We start from the raw sequence: 23,317 nt of genomic DNA, 5'->3' as shown, positions 1-23,317 counted from the left end.
TCACCTTGACCTGGATCGAGTCTGACCTCTTTTTGCTCCTCTATGAAATTCGCATCTTGGGCCGAGGTCATTAATTCCTCATAGGTATCTTGGAAGCCGGTATCGGAAAAACCATCCACAAAGGCTTTCATTGGATCCTGTAGCGCCATGTTAAGCCTTCCCGACCGGAGCTGTGTCCGTTGCAATAGCTATGAAACACCTCCCTTTTACCATTCGATGACTAAGATTTGCCTACCATGCTCAATCGAGCAGTGACTAAACGCAAAACAATAAGCAGTGCCTAGGATGGACCTAGCGCTTCTAGGTAGTGTAACGCAGCTGGTTGTGTACGTCTCGAGCACCGTGATGAGCTATGACTTGCTACAACTTTGATGATGATAGCAATTTGACAACACTTTGCTCCTTATTTGCTGGAAGCTGAGCCTCGTTCTCACGTGGTATTAACATGCAGTTGTCAGACATCGTCAACATGAATCACCCTGACTCATCGAGTATCACTCGCGAGAACCCTTCAAGAACTTCGATCTGCTATCCCCAGACTAACGCAAGAAGTCATCATGGCATTCTCGCTGCCGGCCTGCGAGCTGAAGTGTTCTGACGATTTGCCACGGCTCGCTTTCTGCCTGGAGCGCGTGACTAAGCCCGAAGGCAAGAAGCATATCATCCGTCAGGCAAGGACCGCTGTGGTCCACTATCCACCTCGTATCGAGTCAGAAGACACAATCAGTGACAAGCTCGCCAACTACATTCGCGATGAAGATTACACGATCGACGAGAGCGAGCAATCTATCTTGGCTGCGAGTCTGACATGGGCTCACATCCTGGACCAGATCCGCGATCATGAAGATGATTCACCCGAGCCAGGGGAACAAACCTATCTATTGATCATTGATCTTAACGCAGTTTCAGATCGAAGAGTCTACGATGGCCGGCAGCTTGCTGTCAGTGCCACAGACGCAGGTCTCGCAAAATACACTGCCGACGGCGCCGCTCCAGGCGAGAGGGCACTCCACGAAGTCGACAACCTCGCGCTTGTGTACCCGGGCAACCTCGATAGTGGACTCGGCCTCGTCGCAATCCTCGAAGCCGGCGAAGGAGAAATCAGTGAAGTCGCATGGAAGGGCAAGACGATGAAGTTGCCTACAGCCTATGCGCAGGAAGTTGAACTTCGCGTTCGCTTGCAATCGACCACCCTGACTGATGAGCTCGACATAGGAGTACTGATCGAAGATGACCTTAATGCTCAGTTCCGACAGCTGCAGCCGGAATCGAGCCAGGGGTGGCGTAGCTTTCTAGTGCACGACATTATGAACGCAATGTGTGACTAGGCTAGCGGGACGATAGGTTAGCTGGGGCAATAGGATGTAATATACATAGCGCTACGAGCTCCAGTCTTGAGCCATGTCCTTCCTTATGCGACTCTAATGTGAAAGGCATGTTTTGGTGCCCAACGCAATAAATATACTGTCGCGTCCGACAAGTGTTAGGCCATGCGCCTCCTTTTAAGCTATATGTCTTAGTTGTTATCGCTGTTATTCATTGATGTCGTGAAATATCATCTCCATACGAACCAATCAAGGCCGAATCATCACACCCATGGGGAGTGGCCTTGTGAAGGTAACACGGCGCACCAATCCATGACCAGGCGGATGCGGTTCGAGCAGTAGCGAATTCTGATACGGTCCCGCAGCTGCCATATGGTCGGCGTTGAATTGTCTTCTCTTCACTTTCGGCGTCCGCAGAAAGGATTGAATCCGCTCCGGGACACCACCGAGCAAATCTGCGGACCAAAGGCTGAGAACGACGATGCCAGCAGTGAGTGGCACGGCGACAATTTAGAATATCCAATGCGTCCCCTCCATGTCCCGCACATCGGATATGTTCATATCCAGGACCGACGACACGAATGACAACGGAAGACAGATGACGGTCACGAGGGTGAATAAGATGATAGCTGCTTCCTCTTTATCCTTGTTCGTTTCAATTTGACTCAGCTGCCATGCATCTAAAGCGTCAATATTCCGCTGTAGAGCACGGAAGGTTTCCGTCCGATAAGCAGCCTCAGCGAGAGAATGTCGCAGCTTTCGATCAAGAGAGGGCGGCTGTCGGGTCAGGCTTGTCAGGGCGCTTACCAAATCCAGCATTGAACTCATCGAGACCCTTCAAGACCTCGACTTGATGCTGGAGGGTCTTGATTGAGGCACTCGTTTCCTGGTGGAATTCTTGGAGAACATCTCGATGGGAGCGCTGAGATGGGTCTTCGACCATCTTGTTCCTCTACAGTTTGGATTAGCATACCCATAGGTTGAGTCTCTTTCTGCAAAGAAATGATGCTCACCAGCTGACGAAAATAGTCCTCATAGATGTGTACAAGACCCGGGGTGCCGCGCATAATTTCTTTACACGACCTGTACGCCAGTAGCGCCAGCAGGCCGCGACTGGGACAAATCTCAAAGCTGCTGAGACTCTCATCAGAGAGCATCGACATGAGCTCTCGCTCACCCAGGCTTAGATCTATCGCCATGTTTGGCAACTGCTGCAGGTCGATGATTCTGCCGAAATCACTAGCGCTCACGAAAGCTACATTTGCTGAAGATCTGAGTGGCTAGACAAAGGTCATCACAAAACGCATCCAGGCTTTGAAGAAATGGCTTCGGAGAAGCTGTAAGTCGGGCTCGCTCCCAGCGAAGACAGATGTGAAGTCGTGAATCTGTGGAGGTAGCCTATGAAGCTTATCTAGAGTCTCGGAGACGGCAATGTCACTGATCGACGGAGTCTAACAAAATTGAACTCATCAGCGCAGGGGTTGTAGGAGAAGTATCATATGGTGCTGTGGAATTCGGTCCAACTGTTGCGGTAGACTGCACAGCAAAGTAAGGTGGAGGCCATGCTGAGAAGCCGCTTTGTAAATTAGACAATGGTGGTTGATAAGATTGATTGCCCAACTACGGCTGATGCGGTTTTGGATTCCAGCTCACATGGGGCACATACGGTGGGTAAGTCGAGTAATTCAGGGGCACATGAGGCTGTTTTTCATAGACAGCATAGTGAGAAACGCTGGAGTCGAATGGTTGATTGATGCGAGAAGCGGGATCGAAAAGATTCTCGTATGGTCCTGGACTTATGTCCTCGGGATCAAAGTTCATATATTATCCTGGAGTCGGCTTAAAAGTATTGCTGTAGAATCCGGTACCAGCCTCGTAATGATTGCCGGAGGGGCGAGGTGTGGCGGGCTTACTGTAGTGCTCCGGCAGCATCTCAAAGGGGGTTTGACTTCCAGGAGCTGTATAGTGTGACTGAAGAGGATAAACGGCCGTGCCGAGGATAACAATCGCTCGCGACCGGGCAATGTACATCCGTATAGACCGTTTCTTGAGTCGACAGCGGTGTTTCCGAATCTGCCATGACCGAATGGTCCGCGTCTCGCACTATGCGCCTCCGTCATTGTAGGTCCCGGAAGAGTATAAGCTGTGTCGTTGCGGAGATTCAAGAACGGCTTGCCGACGATGCTACTCGGTTCGGGAGGCTTCGGACTCTCGGTTGTCACCCGAGTGTTCTTATCGGGCTTAGCAATGAGCTGAGTGTTGGCCGACATTGTTCGCAAAAGAAGCGCGATAGTGGCGCAAAGAAGAAACGTAGGTTTCTTGACGCAACGAAAGAGCCATCTCGTGCAGGAGGTCCACTCTCTTCTTAGTGAGGCACAATTTCAGGCCGAGACTAAAGACAAGCCATGCTGCCCTCGAAGTCCAGAATATGCAATGCAGTGCATGCGGGACAAAATGCGCGACGCAAAGAGTAGTTGCTCATGGAACAATACCCCTCGGCAGGATTCCGTGGGATCGAAACTGCGACATCGTGGCGTTGGCATCCTATCGCAAATCTCGACATGATGTGATGAACCTGCGTGGGTGCTGCCTCTTCAATGCAGCGCTGCGGTGCAGCACAGTGGGGCCTTCATTGCTGAAGACAAGACAGAACTACACACTATAAACAAAGAAAATATATGAATTTGCATATTCGAATCAAGTCATAGAGTCGCTTGCGATAGTCGATCAACTACAATCAACTGGAAGAGGTCTGTTTGCGACTCATTCCGTAGGTCGAAAGCAGTTGCAACTCCAGCTCGTTGGGCTTGAATCTCGAAAGAGTGGGAGTGGCGGCTTCTCCCAAACTACCGCTCGGAGACTGGTGAAGCTGCTATCTTTGAATGGTAAAATCGAGCAGGCACAGGACGCTGGCAGTTTTCAGATCGACGTGAATATTCCAGCGCGTGATGGTATGGAGCAATCAATGCGTCGAGTCGCCCATGTTGAAAAGCTAGGTGGAGCGCTGTTATCAGCTCACAAGACGATGTCTCATTAGGGTTGCGATAGGCGCCCGAGCATCGTCGTCTTCGGAATTACCTGATCGAGCCTAGCTCGATACATCCTTCGTCATCGCCTATTCTACGGGCAAAATTTACCATTCTATTCTTGCTTCCGCCGTCGTTTATAATTTGTGCTTCTGGATTGGAAACGAAGTGACACAAAGACTCGTATATCAAAACTTGATTGTTTCCTAATAACGTGAATTTTCAAAATGTACATTGACCATGAAATGTGAGTAATGCCTGTCAAGTGGGCTGAATGAGTACCGTATGGATGTGAAATTGGTCCTGCCCCACTAGACCCTGTAACAAGTCGCGGGCGCGGGCGCAGACCGAAATCGTCATTCTCGGAAATTATGTCACGAGACACGAAGTTCCAACATACACGCACGTGAACGTGTACTCCGCGGACATGGCCGACAGCGATCTCGAGGCCATCAGGCAAGCGCGGCTCCAGCAGCTACAAACGCAAGGATCCGGGAATGCCGGCGGCGGCGGTGGTGGCAGCGGAGGCGGGCAGCAGGACGAACAAAGGTGCGTAGACCGGACATGAGAAACACTGTCCTACGCAGATCTGACCTTCGGGCGCAATAGATCCCGCGAAGAAGCCCAACGCACATCAATACTCGGTCAGATCCTCGAACCACTCGCAGCCGATCGTCTCGGTCGCATTCGCATGGTCAACGCGTCACGCGCCGAAGATGTCGAGAATCGCTTAATCATGCTGGCACGAAGCGGACAATTGCGCCAACGAGTCAACGAGGACCAACTGAAGGACATCCTGAGTGCAGTGGCGGAACAGCAGAAGGAGAGCGCGGCAGCGAAGGTTGTGGTGCAGAGGAGAGGTGCAGCCTGGGACGATGATGATTTGGACGATCTATTGAACGAGGATTGAGCAAAACAAATTGAGGAAGATTTGAAAGGACGAAATTAGTACGTTGCGGAACGCCAGCAGCATAGCGCTGTCATACTCCTGCTACTGCTGTCATGGTATGCGCCGTCGTTTGCATCCTCCGATTTCATGACATGACATCGATGAATCACAAGGTTTTGGACATCTCACAGGAGATGAAGCGGAGCTGCGCGAAAGGATGTATGCTTTTCTGTGGGAATATAGTCTGACACGCATCGATGTCGCGTGAATTGAGGCGGATTTCTCCCCAGCTTCCTGCTGCAAGCCACATCGCCTGATGCGAGATACCCTGTTGACGACAGACATAATGTGAAGGAGAGCGCAGACAGAAGCTCTCGTACGAGAAGATGCAGCTGAACGAAATTCGATGATGTGATACGGCACGGTTCTGCGTTCTAGCCCACGTAGTTTAGCATCATGGCATTACTTTCCATTTTTTGTATAGTGTTTGACGCGCTTGCCGCCTAGTCGCGATAGCGTTGGAAGCAAGCGGACATCATCGAGCACGGCCACTGATATATCACAGTGCCATCCCATCTATTCGTCAACAGATACATAAGATTGACAATCAGAGAAACGTGGCGCAATCGCATGATTCGATCGCCTGTAAGCAAAGACCATTTAATTCTACGTCGAAGCCCCGGAGGATTCTCTTATATGCTTAAGCTTAAGGTGTGTCATGCACGTAGGGCCGGCGCAAGCCTTGCCCAGACTACACGCTACCAAGGAATTGACGATGATCAAACGCCACATGTAGCAACACATGCTTGAATCCTCGAAAGAAGCATGCATGCCAAGAAGCAAAAGCGAGCGGTCCAAACGCAGCCGTGGTCCGACGCATGCGTTTGGCAAACGATAAGCTACGGACCTTGGAAATCCGGTGACCGCCTTCGGATCCCCACCCACCGTTGCCGGGTAATGAAGAAAAACGATAAAGTTGTCAGGACAATCCCATTCGAGTTGTGTTGTGCGACACAATTGTCATTATCGAGGACTCTGAAATAAGACTATCGATCCAACTCGCATTTCCATCGCAAGGTCTTCGTGAGGTTCAGGATCAAGCAGGGTAGCCCAAGGGTAAACGATCGCCAATCATGCATCTCCACACTCTGAAGGAACTCGACAATTCAGAGGGTACAGTGCAACTCCATGACGTCCAATCACAAGGCGAAATCATCCTCCATCCAGCACCCAATGCAAACGATCCAAATGACCCCTTGCGATGGCCCAAGACAAAGAAATACATCTGCTTCGCCAGTGTCTGCGCTTTCACCTTCCTCACAAATTATGGCATCGGCGGACTCGCGCCAGCATTCTACCGGATCAGTCTCCAATTCAACAAAACCCCTCATGAAACGAGTAATCTGCTGCTCTGGCCCGTTCTGGTGCTCGGAATTTCGAATTTCTTCTGGGTGCCCATGTCGAATTACCTAGGCAAGCGGCCGATCTTCGTCTTCTCCACGTTGCTGCTATGCGTTTCATTCTTGTGGGGTGCTCTCGCAAAAGACTACACCAGTCTGCTATGGAGTAGCATTGTCGCCGCGTTCGCAGGATCTGCATCAGAGGCCGTCGCTGCGGGTCTTGTGAATGATCTGTTCTTCACGCACGAGCGAGGTAACCTCTTTGGATGGTACATGATTGCTATCTCCGGCGGCAACGACATTGGTCCGCTGATCTGTGGTTTCATCGTCGGTGGTACTTCGTGGCGAGTACACAAATGGGTGTCGTTCGGTCTTGCTGCACTCAACTTTCTCACAGTATTGCTTTTGTGCCCAGAGACACGTTATCAACGCGACAACCTCTTATCTTCAGCCTCGATTGTAGACTCAGCTCCGGGAAGTCCGTCTGGTGAAAAGGAAACGATTAAAATCCACGAAAGCAGTGATGAGCCCGCGCAAGTGGCAAAGAAGACGTTCCTGCAAGATTTGAGCTTGTTCTCAGGAACATGTCAGCAGACCAGCCTTGTGAAGCTGTTCCTGAGACCACTGCCGATGATCGTATACCCAGCTGTTATTCTCGCATTTTTGGGATTTGCCGTAAGCTTGGCGTGGGTGGTCGCCATCAACATCCTCAATAGCTTCATTCTTCAGGCCCCACCGTACAATTGGTCCGCTGGAATCAATGGCTTGATCAACATCCCTGCTCTCATTGGAAACTTGTTTGGATCCTGGATCGGAGGCTGGGCAGTTGATCGCTACTCTGATTGGCAGAGTCGCCGGAATAATGGAGTGTTCCAGCCTGAAACCCGGCTGCATCTGCTCTGGGTTCCCGCTGTGTTGGTTCCAATTGGTCTGTTGGCCTTTGGATACGGTGTCGAGAGGCATCTCCATTGGACTTCTCTGTGAGTATTGACGTTGATATTGATCACAGAATTGCTGCTAACGATATGATAGCTTCTTTGGAAATGGACTTGTCAACGTCGGTCTTACTGCTGTTCCGGCAATGACCATGACGTACGTCAGCGATGTCTATCTGCCGGTCAACGCAGATGCTTTGACTCTTGTTGTTGGATTGAAGGTATGTGTGGCTTCCATAATATGTTCCTGAGATTCAGTTCTGACAGCAATCGTTCAGAACGTAGTGTGCTTCGGATTCATCTACGGACTTGTTCCGTGGGTCGACGAATCCGGCTACATCGCGGCATTCGGTGCACAAGCGGGTGTTTACGTCGCCATTTGTCTGTTGGCTGTTCCGGTCATCGTGTACGGACAGAAGGTCCGCCACATCACTGCGCAGTGGCGAATTATTCTCTAAATTTGCACACGCGTTTGTCGCTGCGCGATCGTTTTATTCACCCTTTCTTATCTGATTGTTGAACACCCCATTGACCTCCGAACAATGGTAAGTTTTCGTTTCGATCAGCGTTGTTCGTGGCCGCGAGACCCAAGCATCGATAGCCATGTTGCGACGACCAATTCGATCTGCGCCCATCGCTCGCGAATCAAGCTCACGGCAGTAGTGCGAATGTACTCCTGATCGACGGACTCTTGTATTGAGCCTTCCAGAGCGTCCAGGTTCCTCTGCGTATCCCTCGCTTGTTTCAAGAAGGTCTCAAACAAGGGCGCCAAGAAGCCATTGACCTCCTGTGTTCGATCAATGCCGCCAGAATCTTCGCCGCGACTGCAATATTGCATGAATTGTCTTTCGTCTAGTAGCAGTGCGCGGACGGCGACCTGAGTCTTGTGGCAAACCTTTGCACTGGCGGAGTCTAAGACGTAACCATTCCAGTAGCCAAAACTGCGCAGCTTACCTTCAACACTTAACAAAGCAGGAATCAAGACGTCGTCTATTGGAATGGAGTCATCTGTAGAGATAGAAACCGGATGACTTGTGGTAGAGGATGCCATGAAGCCATATTCTACCAAGAGCCTATCGTTGGAACGCGAACCATATGTGAAAACGATTTCCGTGTTCGCCGCTGGGATTCCATCAGCGAACCTTATGTGCAAATGTAATGTAGCAAGAGCCCCCCGACCATGATGGCCGAAACATGATCGCTGCTATGCATGCTCCGGAGGAAATGAAGATTGCATTGCAAAGAACAACGGAGAACGCTTCTTGCAAAGAAAAAAGATAAAAAATAGTAGAATGACGCACTTACCGTAGTCTCTGTCAAGAACAGCTTCATAGCCATTCCTGGTTTGCTCTACCTTGATCCCAGAACCGCTTGGTCCATGGTTTGCAAAATCGAGAAACGGGCACATGATTGTGTAGGCTGGAGAGTTGCCTACAGGCTTGAAGTGAAAGCCTCTTGTGGATACGATACACCAATAGTACAGAAACTCGGGGTTGTCGAATCCTTGGCCACATAGTTGTGCCGCCGCATTTAGATCGCGGCCATACTCCTCGATTTGGTCCTTGAGCAGATCTTGGGTGGCTGGTGGCAGCAGTCTCTGAAGACTTGGTTCCCACTGTATGGGCATACAAGCCGCAAGGTCTACTCGACTCGGCCAGGTTGCTTCCCATAATCGTAATGGCGAATCGACCTTGCGACATTCGGCCATCAAAGTCATTGCGAGTTGCGCTTGACGCGATATCTCCTTGTGCATGTCAGGTTTACTCGTACCAGAAGCGCTGATGACCGGCCTCAGCATGGCCTTGTTCGGTACTAGCACAATGCGTTGGCCTTGCTTCAAATCTTCTATGGCAACAAGGCCAAGTCCACGCCCGGGAAGCAGCGCTGGAGCAACGCCAGAGATCTGAATCCCGCGAGATTGGCTCCATTGTGTGAAGTATTCGAGTTTGTCGATGCTATTACCGACGACTGCGGTATTGCTAGATTCGACTTGGCTTGTCATGACTCTTGGCGAATCCCGCTGATATGCCATGACATGTACAATCCCGGAAACATGTAGTAGTTCAGATTCATTGAACTTTCTCATCGCGCGAACCCATGGTCCGTGCACAAAATTTTGGTCGCCGACTGTTTGCAGAAAGTGCAATTTGTACATTTTCGGTACGAATGTTGCCGTGCATCTTGCCTGCTGGCCAGACACGCAGTCGAGCATGGACACCGAAACGATCACAGATCTGGTGGAGGATCTTGCCGGCGACATTGACGCCCTCGAAGAAGCACTCGCGCCACTCATAAGCGAAGCGCTCGCAGCCAGCACGAGCAAGCTCCCGCTTCTCGACAAAGCCAAACTTTACGTCCTGGCAACCTACGCAATCGAATCGATCCTTTTCTCATACCTTCGACTCAATGGCGTTCAGGCGAAAGAGCATCCTATCTTCCGCGAACTCACCCGCGTGAAGGAATACTTTGGCAAGATCAAAGCAGCGGAAGGAATCAGTGTTGATGGTAACGCGTCTGGCGCACGACTCGATAAGACCGCTGCAGACCGTGTGATCAAAGCTGGTCTGTCCGGAAATGCGCGGCATGATCAGGCGAGGCTAGCTAGAGAGACTGCGGGTGCAAAGCGGCGATTAGAAGACATGGGCGCGGGTAAGCACATGCGATTTGACGATGCGCCCAAGAAGGCCAAGGCCGCAGCACCACAGCAGCAGGTCCGCGTCGTGAAGTTTGACGACATTGACGACTCGTCCTCGTCGTCCTCGGACGACGAAGCTGCTAACGGGTCTAATGAGTCATCCCAAGTGAATGCTGCGAAAGACGATGACTCGAAACCCAACGCAAAGTCCAGCAAAAAGCCTAAGAAAAAGGCCCGACAGGAAGGATAAATCCAGAGACGGGAGCCAGATTTCAAGATTAGCCACAAAGGAAATGGTGACCACAGTTGGGACAGCAGCCAGGAAGAGAAGGCGCTGCTCTGCGCGTCGGAAGGGAAGGCAGCCACGAAGTTGTACAGGTTCTAGCTTCTCCAGAAGCCCAAGCCAAGGCCGCACTATTTCCCATCGTCAGCGAGGATATACTTGGCCCCTCAAGTGCACTCCAATACAGGAGACTCCCAAACTTTGTTGGCTCTCCCTGGAAAAAAATTATCGCTGTGCACCATCTCGACCTTAATTCTCACGAGTACAACAGTGGTGTCAATGACTATCACATCATCGTCACGCATGCAGCCTTAGAAGATTCGAACTTCACGAAAGAAGACCTGCAAAATGGAGGCGGCGAAGGAAAATCTTTGAGGTAGAAGAGGGTTCGGAGAAGAGGGATGAGGGAGTTACGACTGTGCCGCCTTTTCATGTGAATAGGTGAAATGCAGCGTCAGGGGAGGTTGTGGGGGCTGATGGGAACCACTGGGCGTTTCGGTGATGCACAGCGGAAAATTGAGACATGTTATAGTGGCAGAAATGATGGCATTGCTCTATGCATTCGGAGGGAGTTCTCTTCCTTCCAGCTGCTGACTAAACTTCAATAACAAGTCAATGCCGCTTCTCTGGATCATGTCGAGGACATTTCAAGTATCGAAAGTCCTCTGACAGGGGTGCGTCTAGATCAGCGCCGGTCAAGAGAAACTATTCCGGGCATGCAGTATTACCGTGATAAAATTTAAACCCTCCCGCATCACAAAATATGTCTTTGCAAGTCCGGTAGATAGCGAGAGAGGTATAGAGGAAAGCAGAGCACCTACATTGAGCGATACCCACATTTCTCCACAGCCCCAGAAAGTCCACGCAAGGCTGTTGTCCAATTTCGTAGTATCTGCATGCTCAGATGGTATGAAGCACCTGGGAAAGGATGCGAAAGCGCTGCGGAGCCAAACACTAATGAGACCGCTGAGAGAGTCTACATCAGCTTCTCCGGGTCTCGACATGCCGTAAGTAGCACGCTTGCAAATGATCAACAAGCGAGATGCAAATCGGAATCCAGCCTTTGGAGGAATGTGACCGATTGGCATCATCCTGAAATATCCCATGATTGGCGGAACTGCAAAAGATCTTTTTGTCCAAAGACCTGGCCAACGACAGTGAGAATCATATCTAACGTCGCCTGCGTATTAGCGGTAGGACCAGCACCGGGTTCAATATCATCGCCATTTGGCAGTGATGGAGGTGTAGAAGCGACGGCCTCTTCCTCTTGCTCTAACGCCTCGATCCCTGCGGCCGCCTCGGGATTGGCGAATGAGAGGTGCACGAAGAGCGCTTTCTTACCCAGTTGTCGTAGCGGGTAGATCTCGTCGTTATATAGATTACTCACGTCATCGAGGCGGGCGAGGAGAGACCAGACCCACGCGCTGGTGATGGAGTTTACATCGGTGGCTTTGACGAGGCAGGAGTCTGCTATCAATTCCAGGAGTTGCAAAGCCGTAGACTGATCGATGGACCGTATTTGCGCAGGTAGAGGGGGATGTGTGCGGAGTTGCGTGAGCCAGTGGGATTTGGCTTTGCTGCTGTTGGAAGGAAATGAGATGAGGACATCGTCGGAAAGAGCGGTGAGCTCTTCAACTGTTGCGGGTATATGTAGTTGTGTCCGTTGATGCTGAAAGCGCTGAATCAAGCGTTCTGTGAAGACAGTCTTGGGATCGAGGGAGTCCTCTGGTGCTGTGATTACTGTGCGCGTTCGGGCGAAGAACGCGCCGTCTTCATAAGCCGCTTCCTCGCCGTCCTCGGTGCATTGTTTGACTGAATTCCTGTCCGCTTGTGCGGAACCTCCAGCGAAAAGTATCTGAGGTATCTCATTCCGTTCCGATTGTACTGCTCGCATGTATCTTGCAACTTCCTGATCCGACTCATCGCCGCCGTCGTCATCGTCTGGCACCTGTATGCAGCCACTTGTGTCCGCATTCTTTTTGGTTTGCCGCGATTTTGATATTTGAAAGTCTCGATATTCGGGTGATTTCCTGGCTTGCTCCGTCGCGGGTATTGGTTGTGCGGGCTCATCTGGTACACCAGGCTCATAGTCATCGTCGTTCTGCGCTATGGACACAACTGGTCTGCTCGTTTGCCTATCCTCTGTAGTTTCTTGTGCATTCGACAGCGGTATGTCCTTCGCGCGACTTAGAGATACTATTTTCTCCTCTTCGACATGAAATTCACTGGTATCTTCATCTTCACTCTCCGCATAGCTCAGATGTACTCTCTTGTTAGGATTATACAACGATTCCGGTCCGGCCTTGGGTCGATCGCGCTCTCTTCGACGTTTCGTCATTATCAATTCATTAGAGCAAGTTATGCGCACATGGAAATGGACAGACCAAATCGATGTAATCGGTGGATGCGGCGTAGTGCTGGACTTCGTCATTGGCGTGAGTACAAAATCTTATGACTCAGCCGAGAATGACGCGCTAGTGCACGATGTCACGTCCGTACATTCACACACACGTTCTGTCGTGTACTCCAGTATAAGTGCGACCAGCCACGAAAATGCCTCAGTGTGGATCTGAATATCTGCGACTTGTGCATACATGTTGAACGAATATAGAGAAAACACATAGTACAAGATTCTGCTTACTACGATACGCCCGGGTTTCATCACGCAGAAATCGCGTACGCCGTGCTTACTGGAACTTCCAACCCTTCGTTCGCTTTGAAAAGAGGCCCTGAGGATCGACCTGCTTCTGAATCTGAGCCAATCGATTATACGTCTCTTCGCCATAGCTCTGCAAAGGATCCTGGTTGTACATGGCATCATTCATGAAGATCGGGTTGAAATTCGTGAAACTCAAGTTCCCACTCTTGTAGTTGGTCGGGGCCGTGTTGGAGTACTTCGCTCTTTGGTAATCGGCAACTGGCTGTGTGACCTCCTCGATGTACTTCGCCGCGAGAGTATCCGAGGTTGGGAGGAGCCATGAGAGATCGTACTCCATGAAAATGTGGTCACCTGTCTCCGGGAGCATTCCTAGGCGGTTGCCGCCGGACGGAGACGTAGCTGACGCCTCAATCAACTGATGGGGGACAGGCTGGAAGGCTATGTTGAAGACCAAGTTGTCTACAGCTCCGAGGACGCGCAGCATCGAGGCGTCGTGCCAACTGTTGAAGGTATAGTTGAAGAGATCCATACCGATCGAGCCGGGCAGGCTTGGAATGGTGTTCTCTCGGATCAAGTAACGCATGCCATCGAAAGCGAATTGACCGTTATCCTTCAGCAGATCCCCAAACAGCCATCCGGCTTTAGTTTGGTCACTCAGAGCCTCGATCGCGTTGAACTCGTCCAAGATGGCCCCAGGGCCAGCTGCATCGTTGTAGAAGTAGAACACGACAAAGATCTGTACCAGGTCCAAGAGCGTAGTGGTGAAGGTGACAATGACCGCCGCTTTGGGATCGTAGTAATTGGAGGCAAGGTTGTGCGTTGCCCGCAGAAGTTCTGCTTTCTTGTCCAAGGTGTAAATCCTGTGGCCACCCCACACTCTTCCAATGGGATATGTCTGCATGATGAACGTTGTGACGATGGCGAACTGATTCCCGCCGCCCTTCAAAGCTCAGAAGATGTCCGGATTGATTGTCGCGTTGGCCTGAGTGACTTCGCCAGCCGCAGTGACAATCTCATAGCTTACGACGTTATCGGCAGTGAAACCCTGCGGTGAAGTCAGCTTCATGCCTGCATGCTTTGAACGTAGACTCGAGTGCTAACATATTCAGTGCTCAGGAAACTCAGACCACCGCCTAAAGTCAAACCAGCGACTCCGACGGGACCGAGGCGACCAGCAACCACAGCGCGGCCGTAACTATCCAGAACGCTCTGCGCAGGACCCCAGCGACTGCCAGCACCAATATGAGCACGGTTCTCATCGTCCAAGAAAGTACTATTCATCTTCTCCAGCGCGATTAAGACACCACCACCCGCAGACGAGAACCCAACATTGGGGTTGTGACCTGCACCCTTGACAGCCCACTGCACGGAGGGGTTCTGATTGAGGACGAGAACGGCAGAAGCAACGTCCGAGGCGGCCGTGGGGAGAAAGACGCATTCGGGCAAGTTCGCGGGATCGGAGTTGGCCTTGCTCCAGTACTTCTGCGTGGCCTCGGTATAGTCATCGTTCAAGGAGGAATTCAAGCTCAAGCCATAGACAACCTGGCCAGGGTGGGTTTTCTGAAGAGATCCACAGGCGATGGAGGCAGGAGATTGTTGGCTCGAATCTGCGAATGCGAGCGCGAATAGAGGAGAGAGAAGAAATGCAGTCTGGGCTGCACTGCGAAACAACGCCATTTTGCACCCGTAGATGGTAAATGATAGAACTGTTCGCTGGGAGACGCGGCGCTCGGTGGGCGTGCCATCACGCATATATAAGGGTCATCCCCGCGTGGTGCACAGCCGCACGTGATGCACACCTCCAGCCATTTTCCACCCTCAACTTCAATAATTAATAACTTTACAACGAGTGGTTCAAATGACCTCAAATTTGAACAGGGCGCAGTTTATAATGAATGTATTTAGCTGTCCAAGTGATATTGCTCTAGATGCTTTGGTCGCCGAAGGGCGCGGCCACTCCGCTGTGACACCAGAACTGGCTCCGATAGGGATACCGGCTCTTCGAGGGCTACAGCAGGAGCAGCAGGTATTGCCACGACCGCAGACTGCTTCGTCTGCTTCGGACGAGCCTTAGTCTTCTTCGCTGACTGCAGAAGGGTCGTTTGAAGCTGTACTGCCGCCGCCTTCGTCTCTTGGAGAGCGCGCTTCTCCGCTGCCTTGCTTCGAGCCTCCTCCGCCCTCACCTCGGACTGCTTCTTCCGCTCTAGACGACGTTGTTCCAGCTCATGTTGCTTTGCTAGCAACGCTGCCTTCGAGGCTTCCTTCTGAGCTGCTTTTGAAGCCGCTACAGCCACTGCTTCGGCTTCCTTTTGAACCTGCAGCTGCTTAGCAGTCATAATCTTCTGAGGCGAGAAGAAGGTTGACCCTTGATTATCCTGAGACCTCACTTCTTCGAAGAGCGCCTTCCCACGCTTCCGCTTCTTCTTCTCATTAATAAGAGCTGTTTTGAAGCTATCATTTTGAACCTTAAGCAGCGCGTTCTGAGTTTGAAGGGCGTGTAGTGTATTTTGCAGAATAACGGCTTTCTTCCTCGAATCCTCGTCGTATACCTCTTGAACCACGTCTTTGAAGAGCGCTCTTACCTTCCGAAGGTCAGAGGCAGACAGTATTGAGGTACTGGAGCCCTGAGAACACGGTCGGCTGGCTGTAGCAACTGCCTGTGGTTCTAATGGCCGGAGGACTTCGGAGGGGTCAAATGGATGAATACCGGTCCTTCGCCACGCAGAGCACACGTTGTCCACGGAGAAGGCCTTAATAAAGGCCGGCCAGAAGAGCCGGAAGAAGTCACGCTTCGTTATCGAGCTCAAGCCCTGGCAGTCCCTTATAAACACGTCCAGCTCTTGACTGTAGTAAATTGCGAGCGGCGAGAACAACGCGACGTCTAATGGCTGTAAACGGTGCGTAGAATGAGGTGGATACACTGCTACTAGTATCCGGTTGTCACTGCAGTATTGTAAGAAGGCCATATTGATATGAGAACCGTGTCCGTCGACGAAGAGCAGCCGCCAAGCCCTTCCAGCCTTCGCCTTCGTATATCGGTCAAATACCTGAGTGAGCCACGCCAGTCCGAGTTGATTATCCGTCCAGCCATTGGGCGAAGACGCGAAGAAAGCCTCTTCGTGTCCGAAGTCCTGTACCCACGACTCTTGAATATTACCTGTTGAGGCCTTATAAATTAGAGCAGGTGGAATCCAGCCGCCGTCAGCGCAGATACAGGCTACAGTCGTTACCCACTCGCGGCTACCGTCCTGTACATTGCCTACGAGCTTCTTCTGCTGTACGGCCGCTTTCGTGAAGACTCTCTTCGCCTTCGAGAGGAAGCCAATAAGGAAGCCCTTCTCATCCATATTATAGATGTTCGCAGGCTGTACGCTGTATTGCTCAATTTTCTGTTCAATAAGGTCGAAGTACGCCTTGTATTCATCATAGTTATCCGCCTTCTGCCTCGCTACATCAAATGGCCTCAAATACCGTGATTCAAGGTCATTCTTCCACCTGCTTAGGAAGCGTCCCATCCAGCTCTTTCCAGGGTAGCGGCCACTGATATCGTGCACAAAGGTATGGACCATGGCCGGAGTAGGTGGCAAACCACGTGCAGTGAGGTTTTGGATGTATTTGACGAGCTCACCCTCCTGCGCCTTTGTCAATATTTGCTGGTTCTCATGTTTATAGCTTCGAGAATTTGTCACGCCATTGAATCGCTTGCTGAGAGTCGATCGGTCCACGGAGAACAGCCTGGCTGCCTCTGAGATATTCGGCTGGTCTTGTTCTTTCAAATAAGCCACTGCTCGTTCAATTTGGTCCCTCATTGATGAAGTTATACGCGTTCAAAGCTGATGCTTCATTTGGAGTCCATTCAAAGCGGACTGTGCATCACGTGCGGCTGTGCACCACGCGGGGATGACCCTTACATGAGCGTAGGTATAAATGTATATCCAGACGTCCGACCAGCTGATCCAATTGGTCCCCGAAGTGGTTCACGGGTGATCACGCCTCACATGGAGGGATCAGCCGGCCGGTACGACGAATGATTTGCGCTTGTGAACGTTCCCACATTTTTCCGATACAGATTGTGAACTTAGTCGCAACTCAATTGGATGTTGTAGGTACGAGCCTATCACAGAGGTGGTCAGCAATGCCAAATGCGAACAAGGCAAAATGCGCTTCCCAAAAGCGGAAATCGATTCAAACTTCATACAACCCGATTGGATGAACGGCGCCGGTGGTCCAGCTAATTTCTTCGGTACGAGAGCTTAATATACTCTAATGCTGAGGTCGAAACACCACAGCTTCTTGCTCCCCATACATAATTCAGAACATTTCCTGCCGCAGATCGTTGGCGTCGATTCTGGGATACAAAACATCTGTCCTGACCGCCACGTCGAGACAAACACTGGGACCTACAAAATCCTGCCAGTAGTGATATCCACTATGTTTTTGTGATTTGCCAACGAGGTGGCTTGTGAGTCGATGCGTTCAGTCAAAACACCCTAAGTCTTCGCCTTTCATGGATATGTATGAAATCGTGGTCACTACTGCACGAGGGAGAAACCAGACGGGTGTATCATTTCTCCCATTTGTGCAGAAATTATGCCGAATCACATACACGCGCTGTTTCGACAGAGATGACTTATGGCCTCAAAACACAAACGCGCGCGCACAAATAAGCAAGTGTGCAATGAATGAGTCTAATCCTCGTCCTGGTAGGAAATTTTCCGCATTTCACCCAAGCGATGTCTCGCCGCGCTGAGGGCGTTCTCGAGTTGTAAGATTTCGACCTGGGAAGGGCGCAAGACGTGTTAGCAACCTAGGACTGCGACGTGGTCACATATGCAAGAGGAAGGAAATGGGAAAGAAGAACAACTCACCTGCTGCTCCATCTGCCGGACCTTGAAATCGTGTCCACTGAGCGCAGCATAGTCCACTACCTCATCGCCATCCTTCTGTTTCGCCTCGATAATACTCTGGACCTGTCTAACCAAACCCCTGCACGCACTAGTGACGGCCTTCGAGCACTCCTCCAGACGTTCCTGAGTCCGGCTCTGGAAAGAGGCCTTGACACGGCTCGCAGCGACGAGCTGTGCGGTGGATGCAGCGACATCGTTGGAGGCGACGATGAGCTGTTCGGGGGAGTTGCGGCCGGAAATGACGCCGTCGGCGGTCTCGATGAGGGTGTTTGTGGAGCGGGCGACGGCTTTGGCGGCAGAGATGAGACCTTCGGTCCAGCGGTTGTTTTTCTTGTAGAATTGCGTTTTGCTGCTGTTGCCGCGGCCCTGTTGGACGATCTCTTGTTGGGAGGCGGTTGCGGCTTTGATGAGTTGCGCGATGGCCGAGGTGACGGCGATGGCAGCGTTGAGGATGCTGTCGTGGATTTTGAGCTCGTAGGTGGTGTATTGGTCGCGGGGCTTGTTCATGAGCTTGGTGAGGCGCTCGGTGGCGGCGTCGATAGCTTTGGCGGCGTTGGTCATTTCGCGGTCGACGAGCTCGCCAAGATCGCCGGATTGGTTGGTGATTTTGTTGGTCTTGGGCGCGAAGGCATCGGCGAGTTTGGTGAGGTTGTTGAGGGCGATTTGGACATCATTGTTCTTGTTGATCACAACATCCGTCTTTTGCAGATCCTCGAGACCATCCAATCGGTATGACTCGATACCCCGGAAGAAGTCGATGCTTGCAGTGGCTGATCGGCGGGCAGCAGCGATAAGTTGGTCCCCCTTCCTGTCATCGTTCGCGAAACGAATGAGACCCTTGGTGTTCGACAGAACATCCGCAATCGCATTTGAGAAAGAGTGCGCAGTCTTGATGACTTCGGCGTGGGTGCTGTTAGGACCATCAGCGATAAAGCCATTGAATGCTGTGCTGAACTCCATCGCTGTGCTTTGGGCCTTTTCAATCTGAGAGAGCACATATGGTCCAGTCGCGTTCTGGTTACCTGCTTGATTCGCGCTGTCAAGCTCATACAAGGCATCATCGATTCTCCGCACACCTGCCTGCAGAATGGAGTCGATGATGTCGTTGATTTTCTTGATGTTGTCTAGGAGCAGAACATCAATCTGCTCATCCATAGCCTTATCCACAGCGCCGCCACCGTTCTGCAGCTCCGCCAGATCGAGAAGGGCCTGGTCCAAGCTGGATTTGTAAATCTCGAGTTCTTCCTCCTTCTCGCGTAATTGACGCTCAAGATCGGAGCTACCCTCGCCCAGCTTTGACTGGGTTTGGTCCAAAGCACGAGTCTTGTTGCGAAGAGCTTCCTCCAAGTCGGCAATCTCACGGTTGTGCCTTGACAAAAGCGCCGAAAGTTCGCTTCCCTTGGAACGCTCAGAGTTCTCAGCACGGTCGAGGGCCATACGCAACTCGCGTCGGAGTTTCTCGAGCTCGTCGCGGTGACCGCCTGTAGTGCGATCCTTGTCGTGAAGAGCACGGTCTCTCTCCCGGATCATGTCTGCAAGCTCGAGATTCTTCGTCTTGAGCTCACGCTCGAGCTTCTCTCGCTTGTCGATGGCTTCTTGAGCAGAGGCAGCCTTTAATTGGACGCCCTTGAATTTCTGCAGAAGCTCAAGATGCTCGTGTCGCAGCTGGCTGTAGAGTTTCGCGAGAGCCTCGTACTTTGTTCGCCAGGTGTTGACTTGCTCCTGCAGAGCTCGGATCTGGTCGTCTTTGCTTTGCGATTGCTGTTGGAATGTCTGGTTGAGTTGTGCGAGTTCCGTCTCCAGAGCCTTCATTCGACGATCGTATTGCTCGAGCATGAGCTGATCGCGCTCGTACTGTGCGCGCGCGTTCAAATTCTCACGCTCTAACTCAGCCATACGCCCTTGGGTCTGCTGGTTGTATTGGTCCCTCTGCAGCGCCTCCAATTGCAATCTTTGCTGCTCCGCCTGCAGCCGTTGCTGCTCCTCAAAGTCGCGTTGTGCCTGCAATTGCGCCTGCTGTTGCTGCCTCTGCGCATCCTGCCATTGTTGTTGCAGACGTGCCTGCTCTTGAGCATACTCCTCCTGCTGCCTGGCCTGCTCATTCTGCCAAAATTCATTCATGGGCTCGGGCTCCGCTTGCACTGGTGGTGAAGGCTCACGAGGCTTGGGTGCCTCTGCCTTGGGACGTGAAGGGAGACCGGGCGCGCTCTCATCCTCAGTGAGCAGGTTTGGTGGGTCCTGAGGAAGCTTCGGGATTGTGATGAGAGAGGTAAGGTAGCGAAGGTTGGCGCATTCGCCGTAAAAGTGTTGGAGGCGGTAGTGCTGCGCGTCGTATCGTCCACGGAGCGGGCTCAAGGCATCATCGTCGCCGAGGGTGGTGTGCATGGCGCGGAGCATGCTGGTCACGAATTTGTAGATACCGTAACTCTCCTGTACCAGTGGCACCAGCGCGCTGATGCGGCACTCGTTGTTCGACCCCGATCGGAAATGCGCAAAGATCAATTTCTGGAAAGTATCAATCTGATCCTGCAGCGTCATGAGCTCGGAGATGGTCTCATAACCCTCGTTGGGGTCATTGATCGACCTCAGGGAAATGTACTCCTCGTATTCAAACGTGCCGTTGAACTCAACGTGGTCGCGATGAAAGCGCAGCTTCGACATGAGAAAGCGCACATATTCCTTGATGAGAGGATGGTACCCACGAGCGCCGTCTATCCCTCCACCGCCCATGCCGCGAGACAGGCTTTCGATCCATTGCATCTGCGACTGCGCCTCGACCAATGCAGATTTGTGACCCTCCTGCAGAACCTTGTGGATGGTGTAGAGGGCCTTGAAGGTCTGGATCTCATCGGCCTGGATGGGCTGGACCTTCATGCCATTCCAGAAACCCGCGCTGTTCCGGTGGTCCCAGGTATAGACGATGCATGCGCGGACATGTTTGCGCTTGGGCGCGGTCTCCTCGACGGTGGTGGCCTTGCGGATGTTGTTGGCCAATTCCGACTCTTGCTTGCTCAGGTCGACATTGCGACCTCCCAAGCCGGACATTTTGGATTTTCCTCTGGAGCTGTCGGTGGGTGTGGTGGTGAGGGAAGAGTTCTGGCCGGACCGCGGCGGCGGGACATAGACGTTGAAGGGAGCGGACGCCAGGGTGACGGTATTGTCGGGGGATGATGACGAAACTTTACCGTTGGATTTACAGGATATAGTATCCCAAGAGGAGAGAACGGCCGAGATGCGCGTATATATTTCGAATTATGATAGTAACAGATCTGAATACAAGACAGAATGAAATATATCGATTCCTACAGCGGCACAGCTCCAATCTGACCTGCAGCCTAATCCCACATCAAGTACTGTACATTCATGCTGTACACATTTCACTAAACAAAAAAGCCGCGTCACAAACGGCGAATTGAGCTCCCGCGCGCATCGAGAGGGATGAGAGAGCTCGAGACGGGACGAATTGACGCCTCGTTTCTTGGCATACACGTCACTTCTAGAAGCAGACAGTTCTCACAACTCCATGATCATCAATCACGATACCGTACTCACTCACTTCACGATATATACCATTGAATCATTCCAACAAAGCACAATGCATTGATAACTCAATCTACCAAAAGTTCCAATCACACGAATCCAAAAAAGCAACTCAAAAGCCATTCAAGACGACCGTCGTCTGTAGCTATCTTCGTCCCTCGTGAACCAACGTTGCCGTGCTTCCTGTTCCTGAAAGATGCACCATCGTCAGCGTCAGCATCCTTCACCACCAAGATTTGAACGAGTAGGAACAGAAACAGGTTCGAATGTGACAGGAGTAAAGGCTCACCTCTCGTCGTCGTCGCTTCATGTCCGCGCGTTTCTGTCGATTGATCGGCGATGTGGGATGGACGCCTATTTTCTGAAGGACGCGTTCTGATGAGGCGGAAAGATGAAACGATGATGGTTTGTCAGTTGAGCACTTTTTCTTCTCGCTGCGGAGGCTTGTTGAGGAAAGAAAGGGAGGAATGTGTGGAGAGGAGAATCTCACCTCCGAGGCTCTTTGTGACAACCTCTTTGCTCCCGGCACCTTCTTCCTCCTTGTCCCTTGCAGCACTTCCCTGGCCGGTCTCGTCTTGGACAATCTCTTTCACTCCTCCTCCTCCTCCTCCTCCTCCTCCTCCTCCTCCTTCTTCTTCGTTCCCCTTCCTTGCGTTTTCCTTCTCCTTCCCACCTCCTTCCAGTCCGCCTGCAGCCCTAATCGCCCGCACCGCCGCATCGTCATCGGCAGGAGCAAGATCCTTTCTCTCACGTCTGACATACGCGCTCTCGTACCGGATCCGTTTCTCATCCTCAGCAATCTTGCGTCGCAGAGAATCGACTTGCGACAACAGCGTCTCAGAAGGAGTTCGACGGAAGCGCGACGGCATTCCATCTTGCGAGACGTCGTCTGCCGTGTAATTTGTCGAACGTTGGAGGGCGCGGCGGGCGGTGCTCGTTTTGCGGTGTTGCTTGGGATGGTGGTGATGGCGCGCAGGGTAGCGTTGGCGAGCGCGATATTGTTGTTGCTCCGGGTACCGGTGGGTGGCAGGGTATTGGTGTTGACCAGGAAATCGGTTCTGACAAGGGTATCGCTGTTGAGTAGAGTACTGCTGCGGAGCTGTATACTGTTGCTGTGGTGGGTATTCTCGTTGTTGAGCAGGGTACTGGTATTGGACAGGGTATTGCTGAGGAGGTGGAGGTGGAGGTGGAGGCGGAGGGGTTTGATACTGAGCGGGGAACTGTTGTGGTGGTAGAACAGGGTACTGGTATTGGGCAGGCCATTGCTGTTGAACAACGTAATGGTACGGGTACTGGGTAGAGGCCGAGGGAGGATCGTAGTGCTGACGAAGGGGAAGACTGAGTGCTCCCTGCGTCTCCTGTCGAGGTTCAGGAAAGCCGCTGGGCGACCAACTGAATTGCTCCTCACTCTCTGGAACCGAAGGCACCGGCGACTCATCTTTCGGGAACAATTGTTCGTGGGCTTGGAGAGCGGCGATGGTCAGAGGAGTTCCAGGAGACTCTTTCATGAAAAGCTCGGGGCTGGATGCTCGGGTCCATAGAGGATAATGGTTTTCTCGGTGCCACGGGGATTGCTGATTGAGTGGAGGGTCCTCGATCGGTCCGGGATGAGCTTACATGCGTTGTCAGTGAAGAAGATGTCATGGTTGAGTCTGTATATCAGATACCTTGAGCGACATCATACCTTGGCTGATCTCTTGGCTGATCTTCCGCCGACT

The 23,317-nt window shown here is 51.9% G+C and overlaps 10 protein-coding genes across 10 annotated transcripts; 4 read left to right on the top strand and 6 right to left on the bottom strand.

Moving 5' to 3' along the window:
• Positions 1–124: 124 nt before the first annotated feature.
• Positions 125–1,582, top strand: K489DRAFT_79797 (uncharacterized protein). Its single transcript, XM_033608932.1, has 2 exons — positions 125–326; positions 452–1,582. The coding sequence occupies exon 2, from the start codon at positions 558–560 to the stop codon at positions 1,326–1,328; it is 771 nt and encodes a 256-aa protein (XP_033456384.1). The 5' UTR covers positions 125–326; positions 452–557; the 3' UTR covers positions 1,329–1,582.
• A 506-nt stretch (positions 1,583–2,088) lies between these two features.
• Positions 2,089–2,524, bottom strand: K489DRAFT_413246 (uncharacterized protein; the record flags this gene model as incomplete). The annotated part of the gene is made up of 2 exons (XM_033608017.1): positions 2,089–2,277; positions 2,339–2,524. The coding sequence occupies 2 exons, from the start codon at positions 2,522–2,524 to the stop codon at positions 2,089–2,091; spliced, it is 375 nt and encodes a 124-aa protein (XP_033456383.1).
• Positions 2,525–4,778: 2,254 nt separating this feature from the next.
• Positions 4,779–5,261, top strand: K489DRAFT_326215 (DNA-binding TFAR19-related protein; the record flags this gene model as incomplete). Its single annotated transcript, XM_033601888.1, has 2 exons — positions 4,779–4,900; positions 4,961–5,261. The coding sequence occupies 2 exons, from the start codon at positions 4,779–4,781 to the stop codon at positions 5,259–5,261; spliced, it is 423 nt and encodes a 140-aa protein (XP_033456382.1).
• An 813-nt stretch (positions 5,262–6,074) lies between these two features.
• Positions 6,075–7,694, top strand: K489DRAFT_384262 (MFS general substrate transporter). The gene has a single exon (XM_033605819.1). It carries the CDS (start codon positions 6,374–6,376, stop codon positions 7,622–7,624), a length of 1,251 nt encoding a protein of 416 aa, XP_033456381.1. The 5' UTR covers positions 6,075–6,373; the 3' UTR covers positions 7,625–7,694.
• A 443-nt stretch (positions 7,695–8,137) lies between these two features.
• K489DRAFT_413242 (SET domain-containing protein) lies at positions 8,138–9,607 on the bottom strand (the record flags this gene model as incomplete). Its single annotated transcript, XM_033608016.1, has 2 exons — positions 8,138–8,697; positions 8,881–9,607. The coding sequence occupies 2 exons, from the start codon at positions 9,605–9,607 to the stop codon at positions 8,138–8,140; spliced, it is 1,287 nt and encodes a 428-aa protein (XP_033456380.1).
• A 142-nt stretch (positions 9,608–9,749) lies between these two features.
• Positions 9,750–11,194, top strand: K489DRAFT_79742 (uncharacterized protein). Its single transcript, XM_033608931.1, has 2 exons — positions 9,750–10,224; positions 10,765–11,194. The coding sequence occupies exons 1-2, from the start codon at positions 9,786–9,788 to the stop codon at positions 10,806–10,808; spliced, it is 483 nt and encodes a 160-aa protein (XP_033456379.1). The 5' UTR covers positions 9,750–9,785; the 3' UTR covers positions 10,809–11,194.
• A 386-nt stretch (positions 11,195–11,580) lies between these two features.
• K489DRAFT_326160 (uncharacterized protein) lies at positions 11,581–12,831 on the bottom strand (the record flags this gene model as incomplete). Its single annotated transcript, XM_033601887.1, has 1 exon — positions 11,581–12,831. The coding sequence occupies one exon, from the start codon at positions 12,829–12,831 to the stop codon at positions 11,581–11,583; it is 1,251 nt and encodes a 416-aa protein (XP_033456378.1).
• Positions 12,832–13,180: 349 nt separating this feature from the next.
• Positions 13,181–14,829, bottom strand: K489DRAFT_396653 (FAD-binding domain-containing protein; the record flags this gene model as incomplete). The annotated part of the gene is made up of 4 exons (XM_033606882.1): positions 13,181–14,092; positions 14,144–14,197; positions 14,254–14,634; positions 14,695–14,829. 4 exons carry the CDS (start codon positions 14,827–14,829, stop codon positions 13,181–13,183), a joined length of 1,482 nt encoding a protein of 493 aa, XP_033456377.1.
• Positions 14,830–17,840: 3,011 nt separating this feature from the next.
• On the bottom strand, positions 17,841–21,104 carry K489DRAFT_413236 (ANTH-domain-containing protein; the record flags this gene model as incomplete). The annotated part of the gene is made up of 2 exons (XM_033608015.1): positions 17,841–17,930; positions 18,021–21,104. 2 exons carry the CDS (start codon positions 21,102–21,104, stop codon positions 17,841–17,843), a joined length of 3,174 nt encoding a protein of 1,057 aa, XP_033456376.1.
• Positions 21,105–21,602: 498 nt separating this feature from the next.
• On the bottom strand, positions 21,603–23,250 carry K489DRAFT_79670 (uncharacterized protein). The gene has a single exon (XM_033608929.1). It carries the CDS (start codon positions 23,105–23,107, stop codon positions 22,010–22,012), a length of 1,098 nt encoding a protein of 365 aa, XP_033456375.1. The 5' UTR covers positions 23,108–23,250; the 3' UTR covers positions 21,603–22,009.
• Positions 23,251–23,317: the final 67 nt, after the last annotated feature.

Source organism: Dissoconium aciculare (assembly GCF_010015565.1).
Source record: "Dissoconium aciculare CBS 342.82 unplaced genomic scaffold K489scaffold_14, whole genome shotgun sequence".
In the NCBI taxonomy this organism is placed as follows: Eukaryota; Fungi; Ascomycota; class Dothideomycetes; order Mycosphaerellales; family Dissoconiaceae; genus Dissoconium; species Dissoconium aciculare.
This window is presented reverse-complemented; position numbering and strand designations above follow the sequence as displayed.

Excerpts from the sequence above, each read along its gene's own strand:
- K489DRAFT_79797 (XM_033608932.1), top strand. The coding sequence starts at position 558 with ATGGCATTCTCGCTGCCGGCCTGCGAGCTGAAGTGTTCTGACGATTTG.
- K489DRAFT_384262 (XM_033605819.1), top strand. The coding sequence starts at position 6,374 with ATGCATCTCCACACTCTGAAGGAACTCGACAATTCAGAGGGTACAGTG.
- K489DRAFT_79742 (XM_033608931.1), top strand. The coding sequence starts at position 9,786 with ATGGACACCGAAACGATCACAGATCTGGTGGAGGATCTTGCCGGCGAC. Across the intron at positions 10,225-10,764 it reads ATTAGAAGACATGGGCGCGG|TGGTGTCAATGACTATCACA; the intron begins GTAAGCACATGC and ends CGAGTACAACAG.
- K489DRAFT_79670 (XM_033608929.1), bottom strand. The coding sequence starts at position 23,107 with ATGAAAGAGTCTCCTGGAACTCCTCTGACCATCGCCGCTCTCCAAGCC.